A 10,950-nucleotide genomic window follows, 5' to 3' on the forward strand; every position below is an offset into this window, starting at 1 on the left:
ACTACTCGGAGGCTCCAGCTGGTGCAGAATGCAGCCACGCGAGTGGTGGTGGGGGCTTCCCGATACTCCCATGTAACACCTCTACTCCGTTAGCTGCATTGGCTTCCGGTTGTCCTCCAGGTAAGATTCAAGGTGCTGGTTACGACCTATAAAGCCCTAAATGGCATGGGTCCGGGTTACTTACGGGAGCATCTGCTGCCGGCATCAACTTCCTTTCGTCCAGTGCGCTCCCACAGAGAGGGCCTCCTTAGGGTGCCATCGGTCAAAGAGTGTCGACTGGCGGCCCCCAGGGGGAGGGCGTTCTCTGTGGGCGTGCCAGACCTTTGGAACCATTTACCGGTGGAGCTCCAGACAGCTCCCGACCTTCGCTCCTTCCGACGTGACCTAAAAACATATTTATTTGAACAAGCCGGCCTGGTCTGATGGGTTTAGGGGTATTTTAACGTTTTGTATTAACCTATTGAATCGGGCTATTGTATTTAATATTTCTTTTAATTTTTATATATTGTATTTTATTGTATTGCCCTGTACACCGCCCTGTGTCCTTCGGGAGAAAGGCGGTATAAAAATATTATTATTATTATTATTATTATTATTATTATTATTATTATTATTATTATTATTATTATTATTATTATTATTATTATTATTATTATTATTATTATCTTATAAATGACTAAGTGTTGGGAGACCATTTTTAAGAAACGATGACCCAATAGGCTGGGGTCAGGCAAGTGGCTCATGCCCTTTTTATCAAATCTCATTAAAGCTAATCAAGAAACACTAATCAGTTGACTAAAACTATCAGTAGTCCTTGACTTATGACCACAGTTGGGACCAGAATTTCAAGTTGCACCTGATTTTTTTCACATTTTTACCATGTTTATTAAGCAAATCACTGCAGTTGTTAGGTGAATAGTGTGGTCGTTAAGCAAATTCTTTTTAGCCACACCAGATGCTGCTTTAGGACCTCTTTCCAAAGCATGATACCATAGTCTGTTGCGACTGAAGGATGCCAATAATAGGCAAATTCAATTTCTCCCATTATCCTTATTTGTTGGAAGCTGGCTGGGGAGGTTGCAAACATCAATCATGTAACACCAGGATGCTGCAACTATCATAAATACATACTGATTGCAAAGCACCCAAATTGTGATCACATGACTGTGGATATGCTGGAACAGTTATATATGCAAGCACCAATTGTAAGTCACTTTTTTCAGTGGAATTGTAACTTCAAAAGGTCATTAAATGAATGGTTATAAGTTGAGGACCACACACACACACACACACACAAACACACACAGTGCCCTTTGCATGAAAAACATGTAAAATACTTGGAGGCCATATTGTAATATTGATTCTTTATTAAGGTATCTAAGTTCTTGAAAGTGAGTTTCTACATGCTTGTTCATACTGTACATGCTGTTGTGAAACACTCAAGTTACAAACATCTCCCTTTGTTAATTTTCATTTCCTACTTCCAAAAATTGCTCAATTGTAATTTTGAATTAGTCCATTGATGTAAGCCTCAAAGAAATAATAAATCCTTTGGAAAAAGCAATAAAAATAAAAAGGAAGAGTATTGAAGATTCTTATTCTTCCTTTCATAAGCTATTGATCTATTTCTGCTTTACGGAAAGGAAAAAAGCAAATGGCAATTATGAGAGACTATTCAAGCTACTTTATTTGTAATACATGTTACAGCTGAATAGAAGAAGCAAATATGGAAGTACAAATGAAGTTAAAGTCCCCTTTAAAAGAAATCAGAGTTATATATCATTTGAAAGGAGCCTTGTGTTGGTTCTAGGAATATTTTTGCAATTAGTATTGACTGTTAGTCCACCACTGGACCATTTCAGTTACTCTATGTTCATTTATAAGTTCATTTCATCCCATTGGTACATGAAAATAAATATCTGCCTAAAGCCATATTGAAATATGTATTTTACATGTCTTCTCTTGAGATTCTCTTCAATTGCCTCCAGTTTTTCCAAAGATCAAATCTTCTTCAATGACTCTTGCTTTCCACTGTGTGTATGTGTATGTATGTGCGTGCACATATACAGATTCACACAGACACAGTCTTTAGCTTCATTACTAAAACTTCCAATAAGCAATTTAGTGTTACTTCATCTAGTGCTGAATGCTTTGTTTTTCTGGTGGTCTGAGGTAGTTTCACTATTTATCTTCAGCATTATAGTTGAAAACGATCAGTTTCTTTATTTAACCTTTCTTGACATTCTAGTTTTCACAGCCATAGATTCAAGAATGGCAAACCCATTGCCTTGATCATGCATATGCTTGTTTTTGGGATGATATACAATATTTGCATATTTTTTTCCCGATCTGTCATAATTTTTCTCCCAAGTATCAGACATAGGTTTATGTCATAGCTAGATGCCATCCTTTGAAATTTGAAGCTCAGAAGGTCAAGTCTATTGCACATCAGTTTCTTCTGACATAGTTTCCAGTGCCCCAATGACAATGGGTATCACTGTTACATGTTTCATCCATAATCGCACAGTTTTGATGGCCAGGTCATGATATTTCATAATTTTTTCCAGTTCTTTTTCTTCGACTCTGGCATCTCCTGGTACAGCGATATCAATCAGCTATATGCTTTGGTTCTCTACAACTGGCATGTTGTGTTCCAAATGGCGATATTGTTGTTGTTGTTATCTACAGTACTTACCTTGAGTTCTCTTTGTCTCTTAATATAATCTCTTCTTTCACCTTCAGCAACAGATTCCTCTTGTCTCCATTATTTGTAAATGTCATATATCCAAAGTCTTTCCTGTGTATGTCCTTTAGTCCATCATTCTTCATGATGCATTTTTCCATGTAAATTAAATAAATGAGTTGACAACATATAAACTTGGTGCACTCACTTCTTCATTTTTATTCTATATACTAGTTAAGTGTTGCTTCCTGGTCATTAAACAAATTATTCAATGGGGGAGGAGATACTCAGGTTTAGTCATATTTTTAAGGACTATCTATAATTTGTTCATTGTCAAATGCCTCTGTATAATAAAGTTGTTCTTTGTTTTAAAACAAAAGTTTGGTTTGTTTATAGCTTGCTTTTCCATTATCCACTGGATGTTAGCAATATGATCTCAGGTGTTTCTACTCATTTTGAACACAGCTTGTAGATCTGGCAGTTCTCCTTCCTTATTTTGTTAAAGTTTGGATTGCAAAAACTTGAGTATTGCATTACAAGGGCATGAGGTACTAGCAACTGTTTGCTAGCAATTCTGGCCCCTCTTTTGTGGAGGATGAGGGGGATACTGGAATATAAATTGGTTTTTTTCCTGGAATGAAAAGTTAAACTTCTCTATATTTAGTATTAGGAGGAAATCTTCTGTTTTTAACAGATCCACAGCTGTAAAAACAGAGTTATTCATGGAGATCATTATTCTCCTCCCTCCCACAACTGATACTGCAAACATATGTACTGTAGAAAAAGCACAAAGGAGACAATGAGGATGGTCAGAAGACCATCAACTAATTGTACAAGAGGAAACTGTTGTTGTTAGTTGCGAAGTCGTGTCTGACCCATCGCGACCCCATGGACAACGTTCCTCCAGGCCTTCCTGTCCTCTACCATCTTCTGGAGTCCATTTAGGCTCACACCTATTGCTTCAGTGACTCCATCCAGCCACCTCATTCTCTGTCGTCCCCTTCTTCTATTGCCCTCAATCTTTCCCAGCATTAGGCTCTTCTCCAGTCAGTCCTTCCTTCTCATTAGGTGGCCAAAGTATTTGAGTTTTAGCTTCAGGATCTGGCCTTCTAAAGAGCAGTCAGGGTTGATCTCCTCTAGGACTGACTGGTTTGATCGCCTTGCAGTCCAAGGGACTCGCAGGAGTCTTCTCCAGCACCATAGTTCAAAGGCTTCAATTCTTTGGCGCTCAGCCTTTCTTACGGTCCAGCTTTCACTGCCATACATTGCAACTGGGAAGACCATAGCCTTGACTATATGCACTTTTGTTGACAGGGTGATGTCTCTGCTTTTTAATCTTGAGGGGGGAAAAGTGGCTGATAGTACACTTTTAAGTATTTTCAAGAGGTATTACATAGAAGAAAGTGTTGTCCTCTTTTTTATGATCTCAGGGGAAGGACATAATACAGGAAAGAAGTTTCTAGTTGATTCTTAGGGGGGGGGAATCCCAGTAGACAGGACAGCTAAAAAAAGAAATGGGCTCCTTTTTAGCAGAAGTATTCCAAAAGAGCATTGATCATTTTTTAGAGATCTGACTATGAGCAAAGAGCTGGATTCAATCAGTGAAATGAGTCCTTCCAATTCTAACAATTGAATGACAATATTATATCATATAATTTGTCCTTCAGAAACTCCAGGATTCTAGTGGGTAGAAACCTAATAGCCTCATTTATCATGTTAAACTATAATTTATTACATAAGTCACACTTAAAATAAGTCTTAAATACAGTATAACAACTGACATCAACATGCTAAGCCAAAATCAAACATATATTCAAATCTATATGAAGGTTGACCCCAGTCTGTAAGAATTGAAGTTTGATGTTCGAAAAGTGTAATATGATTTGGAATATTTTTGAAAAACATCCTGACATGAAACTAATGTTGATATATAAGATGGAATTATATATTTCATTTCTTGATCTGATGTTAGAATGCTGCAATATATTACTTGTTTATTTGTTTATACAGAAATAAATCTGTTTGTTAGATTGAGATTCCATCTTTCCTCCAGGAAGTAATACAATGATTGCTAAAAAATTTCCAGTAAGCTTTCATTGGTGAGGGTAAATGACAACTTTAATCTCCCTAGTTGTAGTCAACCTCTTAAATTATACATTACCCTAGCTCAGGGGTAGGGTGTCAGGGAGGAAATAAAAAAAAACCCTATCAGATTCCCAAAATCTCTGATCAAAAGCTCCATTGATGGAATTTCCCTAGATTTGACAAAAAACCATAGAAATTCAGGTAGGCTACACAGGAAAAGTCATGCAGCCCATTCATTCCCATTTCTCAGTCACCTTCTAACTAAATAATGGCAATACCATCACACTTTCCCACAAGAATTTCATCACTGATCTTTAAAAAATAAATTTTGAAAGTAATTGTAATCAAATCAAACAACTTCAAAAAATTCCAGATCTTTTTTTTATATATAGTCCTAGTTTTACGGCTGAAATGGTGGCTGTGTCTCAGTTGCCAGCTTCATGTTCTTTGGGAATATATTCCAAGAATTAGGAAAGGGTCTTAATTAAGAACAAGCATTCCTAAAGCATTTGCCATATACCTCCACTCCTACCACTACAGCTGTCCTGTCTCTGAGAAGACCTCATACTAAAACTGTTCTCAGCAGAAGAACTGCTACATTCAAGAGCAGATTAATTGCCTTTCCAGCACAACATCTTGTCAAACCTTGCAGCTTTAATTATTATTTTAAAAATAATAATGTTTGTGAGTGATGTTCTCTTGTCATTGCTTGCAGATAATGGTTAAACAGCAAAAGTTCCAACATTTGGATAAACTGAGATTGTCCTCTTGAGTGACATTGGGAAGAAAAGGGAGAGTTATTTGAACAATAGCTTTTGTAGCTGGTGTTCAGAAGTTGAGATTATCCTGTAAAGAAAATTATGCCTGCATAGGGTCCTAAGTATAATTACACAATGGTTAGGAAATTGAAACCAGTGGGACTTTCTTTCATGTAAAGAAGTTGAGCATTAGGCTGAAAGATAGCAAGCTCCTTACCTGCTGAGCTTCATATTCTGATAAGATTTGCTGATTTTTTTTCCTCCTGTACCCTCTGTTGGAGGAGAGTTACCAGCATGTACCTTTCCAACTATTCATAAGAGCCCACCAAAATAACTTAGTTACCAGCATGTACCTTTCCAACTATTCATAAGAGCCTACCAAAACCAGCAATATGAACAAGGGAAAAACAGAATGTGGCTAATGAAACCTAATCCTTATACCCAATTTACAGAAATAGGAAAGAGATTTATTTTATTTATTTATTTATTTATTTAGATTTATATACCGCCCTTTCCCGAAGGACTCAGGGCGGTTTGCAGGGCATTTAAAAGAAAGACATGATTAACTGCATTTAAAAAAAAACACAAATCAAAGTAATATTTTATCTGGGCCTTCATCTCCCATGATAAAAGTATAGATTAAGCCTCAAAAACTAGTCCCATTTCATCCCATTCATCTTTCTTTCTCTTTCAGTTTCCTCTTCATGGCCACAATTGTGAAATAGACATACATGAATATGGTTTCATTGATACGAGTGGAATCTGCAGCATGGTGCTCAAGACCTGAAAACTTCCTTGACATTCACCATGGCCTCTGTCCCCTCTGACTTTTATAAAAAAAAAGTAACTGAGAAGCTTGCATGCCAACCTTCGGTAATACCCTTGTGGACCTTTGGTCTTCCCATAGAATTCCCAGAGTGTATGTGAGAGAATGAGATACAAAATCTAGGGTAAATAAATTAAGTAAGGTAAAGTAGAGAGTGATGGAATAATGAAGATGGTGGGTGCATTCTCCTGTGACTGCGATTTTGTGAGAACACCCATGGCATGTTTGCAAAAGAAGAAAACATAAATTGGAATTTATGAGAAATTAAGCAATCAAGAGTTATCATAGGTGAAACCATGGGATGCATGGTTTCTCAGCCCAATACTTATCCTAAATAAACTCCATCCATTTTATCCATTCCATGATATAACATTCTTACAAATAATTTTTCAAATTAACCAAGGATCCCAAATCAAAAAACTTTAAAGTCAACTCTTCTGTAATCGGCCGTTCCTCTTCCAGTACCACATCTATAATTATTCCAAACACAAAAAAAAAAAAAAAAGATTGCAAACAAAACTTGAACCTCCATTTGAGAATCTTCTGCATATTCCCCCAAACTTTAATCCAAAAAAGCTCACCCTTTCCACAAAACCACCAAATATAAAAATATATTGCGTCTACACCCAAATCTTTTCCCACCTCCCCTACTTGACTACTTGACTATATCGTAAAAGTTCCATTGACTTCTGCAAATCCTGCTATTTTCTCTTCTTAGATCGTTTTGCAGCAGCACGCGTCACCCTCTGTTTTATAGATTCATCCGACGAGGTGGTATCTTGATCTCCTCCAACACCGTTGTCTTCTATCTGACCATCTTCGGCCTCTTGATGCACTCCTTCTCCAGATCCCTTTCCAGCTTCCAAAAGTGTTAATGGCGTTGCATTTAAAACATTATTGTAGAAATCACGCGCTTGCATCACAGTAACCAAACGGTACTTTTTACCTTCGTGCGTCACCATCAACCCCACTGGGATCTCCCATCTGAACCTTATATCTCGCTGCTTGAGCTCTTGCACAAGAAATGTAAAATCCTTCCTTCTCCTTAGAATCTTTGGAGGAATTTCTTTTAAGACCAAAACTTCTTGATTAGCAATCATAACTTTAGTATCATAAGCAGCTTGTATAACTTCATCTCTAGTTTCCCTTTTTGCAAAATATACCACCACATCTCTAGGCAACTTTCTCTGTCTGGCAATCCATGAATTCACACGAAACACTTTGTCCATGCCTCCTTTTATTTCAGATGCTGGCTGTTTCAACACTATTTCAAAAGCCTCAGAAACCAGCTGCTTTATATCTTCCTTAGTATTCTCCTTTAAACCTCTAATTCTAATGGCAAACTGCATCTGGAAATATTGAGCAAGACTCAGTTCCTTTTCCATTTTATTTTCATTCTCCAATACTTTTGCTTCTAATATAGCATTCTTTTGAGTCAAGTCTTCTAGCTTTTCCTCCAATTCTTCCACACACTGAGCCACTTTACACACTGAAGTCAAGATGTCTACCCTCATCGCTTTGAGCTTCTGTTCCATCCTCTCCTCCATTCTCTCCTCCAATTTCTCCAATTTCTCCTCCATCTGTGCAAATCTAACATTAATTGATTCCAAAATTACCTGGGTATGTTTTTCAAGAGCATCTTGTAAGTCCTTTGATGTCAATACATCAGGAGGATGCAGCGCCTGCAATAATGATTGTTGCACAGGAGAAGTTCCAGCACTCCGAAGAGTTTTAGGGGGTGGTTTAGCCGCCATCTTTTACCAAATATGACGCACTTTCACTTCAGATTTGTAATCCAAAAAAAGTCCATCAAGCTGGAGAGTAAAACATAGTAATCCTCTTTACCATTTCCTCTTGTATCGCTCTGCCTGCTCCTTTAAACCATAGTCATTCCTTCAGGCAGGGGTGGTCGCAGACGGCTGGCTCTGCTCCAAGAAGTCAGGAGCAGAGGCGACGGCCAGCTGGGAGCAGCCCAGGCTACGGGGGAGTTCAATCCTTCAACCGCCCAAGCCATAAGCTCAGGCGGTCCTGGAGAACTCTACCCCTACCTGGGAGCTCGCCTCCTCCTCTTCTCCCGAGGAGGGGGCTTCAGATTCGCCCGAACAGCTGATCGGCGCTGTTTCGGGCGAAAAAACAACAGCTGAGCCGCGGGCAGCCCGGGAAGGCTCCCTCCGTCGCCGCGGAGCCACCGGAAGTCAGGTAAGAACTTTTCTTACACTGGGATAGTAAATGGAAACTATAAATGGTCTGTTCTGTTCCTGTTCAATTGCAATCCAATCGCATTTTTCTAAACCAGTTATTTTGATAAAGAAAGTGAAAGGATTATTTAATGATATCTGCGGTATTGTTTCAGAGAAATTTTGCCTAAAGTACTTTGCTCATTTACTTATGGAAAAGTCCCATGGAATCCAGTGGTATTAAAAATCTTACTGGGATTTTAGGCTAGAAACCAGGAGACCGTAAGTTCTAGTCCTGTGTTTGGCACTGAGGCCAGCTAGGTGACTTTAGGCCAGTCACTCTTTCTCAATGCTAGGAGGAAGGCAATGGCAAACCGTTTCTGAAAAACCTGCCAAGAAAACTGCAGAAACTTTTTGTACAGTTGCCAGGAGTTAAAACTAATCCAAAGGCAAATACACACACACAAACACAAACACACACACACAAACACACGTCACTTCTTATTGATGTGTACAAAAAAACTGCATCATTCCTGTCCATTTTGAATGAGAAGTTTGGAGTCAAATCTCCACTCAGTTACAGTAAATCACATCCCTGTGTTTTGCATGAATAGTAGCTAAGGTGCTTAGACTAGTTCTAGATAACTCTTTACATGATATATACAGTAATTTGAATATTTCTCCCAAATGGAGGGAGAGCAGTGTAGTTCTTTGCATGTACAATACTAGAATATTCTTCTGTCAATTAAATTGTGTTCATTATGGCATGTGTACAGCCTCAAGCCTGTGTACAAATTGTGTTACCTATTACATATACTATGAGGAATCTTATTGAGTTTGTATCACAGGTCTCTCCTCAAGGTACGTTAATCAAGATCATTCTGTGAGCAGGAAAGAATGAAACAATTTCTTGTGACCTCTTCATGTGCAAACCCTTTTTTCTGTATTATTTTTATGGCAGGTCTTTGAATCTCTGTTCCATGTGAACATTTGCATTTTGTTGCAAATTTAAATACATGTGTATATATTTCTTTTAATACATGCAATTCAAAACCTATTGTTAATTGAACATATGTACCCAGACAATAGCCTGTTTGCTAAAGAATGAAAGAGTTATTGGGAGATAACCCCAATGATGATCCCAACCCTGTCCTAATCCCAATCCCAATCCTGATCCCAACCCCACCCTATATCCTAATCCCTAACCCGATCCTATTTTATCACTAACCCTATAAAATTCAGCAAAATCCTTTAAAAAAACTTAGCTCAAAATATGCCTTCAAACATGTGTAGACACATTTTGATTTTCTCCTTCAGCCAATGAGAACATTCCAACATTTGGAAAAGATGAAATACAAAAGAGGGCAACTTTTGAGTTTACACATTTATTCAGAGGATGCCAGTTCCTGTGAGAATTCCTAGAGATCAGAGTATTTCAGACAGAGACTCCTCTAAGCTTCTGGGATAAAGAAAATATTGAAAAAAAATGCTGAAGAGGAAAATAATGAAGCTGCTTTTATAAAGAAATGCCTCACACTGTTCATATTCTCTCCTAGGAGAGGTAATATATATATATAAATTACATCACTAGCCATGCATCCATGCAGAGGATCATTCTCTTGCCAAAAAACTACTGTTGGAAAAGTATATATTTCACACTTGACATCCACTATAGTTGCTGCCAAATCTCAGTATGGCTATTGACCTGACTGTTCAAGGGCATGAAGGAAAAAAAAGTGGCAGTATAAGTAAGTAGGAGAATCTGAATGGTTTCCAAAAAACCTGTATGAGCATGTAGGTCACGCAGCTTTCATACTGTTGTTTGGAGGCATGTTGACCAATACTGTATCTGGGGACGCATTTAGCCTGTACGGAATAGAAAGTGCAAGTTAAACATCCTGACAAGCTTGTTCTAGCTTCCCTCAGCATGCGAATTATTAAAGAATAACAGAGTTGAAAGAGACCTTGGAGGTCTTCTAGTCCAAGGCTTTTCAACTGGTGGTATGCATACCACTGGTGGTACACTGGCACCTAAGTAGGTGGTACGCTTACAATGGGTTGAAAAGCACTGTTAAAAAAACATGTAAAAAAGTGTAAAATTATAGCCTAGGGATGAGCTAAAGTGGTGGCAATGCAGCACAGGCATGTGGGAGAGCCAGTTAGAGCTACGGTGTTGCCAGGGCTCTGCTGAGCATCCAGGATCTGTGCCAGGCTCCAGCTCCAGCTTCCAGAAGCTGAGCACAGCCTGGGGAAAGGAGTCAGTTGCAACTACACCAAAGACAAAAGGAGGAAAAGAGGATGGATATGGCCACGGGATGTTTACATTTGGCCTGGGGCCACCCTGGAGACAGCGAGGGGCTAGTCTACCCCAGCCTGCAATCAAATTCCAGTGGGCCAGAAGGTAGCCCAGCCACTTCCCCC

General features: G+C 38.6%; 1 protein-coding gene across 1 annotated transcript; it reads right to left on the bottom strand.

Moving 5' to 3' along the window:
- Positions 1-6,630: 6,630 nt before the first annotated feature.
- Positions 6,631-8,286, bottom strand: LOC310633734 (uncharacterized protein). The gene is made up of 2 exons (XM_083351603.1): positions 6,914-8,286; positions 6,631-6,878 (listed from the first exon to the last, which is right to left on the bottom strand). The coding sequence occupies exon 1, from the start codon at positions 8,104-8,106 to the stop codon at positions 7,054-7,056; it is 1,053 nt and encodes a 350-aa protein (XP_083207729.1). The 5' UTR covers positions 8,107-8,286; the 3' UTR covers positions 6,631-6,878; positions 6,914-7,053.
- Between the last annotated feature and the right edge of the window lie 2,664 nt (positions 8,287-10,950).

This window comes from Vipera ursinii (assembly GCF_947247035.1).
Source record: "Vipera ursinii genome assembly, chromosome: 2".
NCBI lineage: Eukaryota > Metazoa > Chordata > Lepidosauria > Squamata > Viperidae > Vipera > Vipera ursinii.

Excerpts from the sequence above, each read along its gene's own strand:
- LOC310633734 (XM_083351603.1), bottom strand. The coding sequence starts at position 8,106 with ATGGCGGCTAAACCACCCCCTAAAACTCTTCGGAGTGCTGGAACTTCT.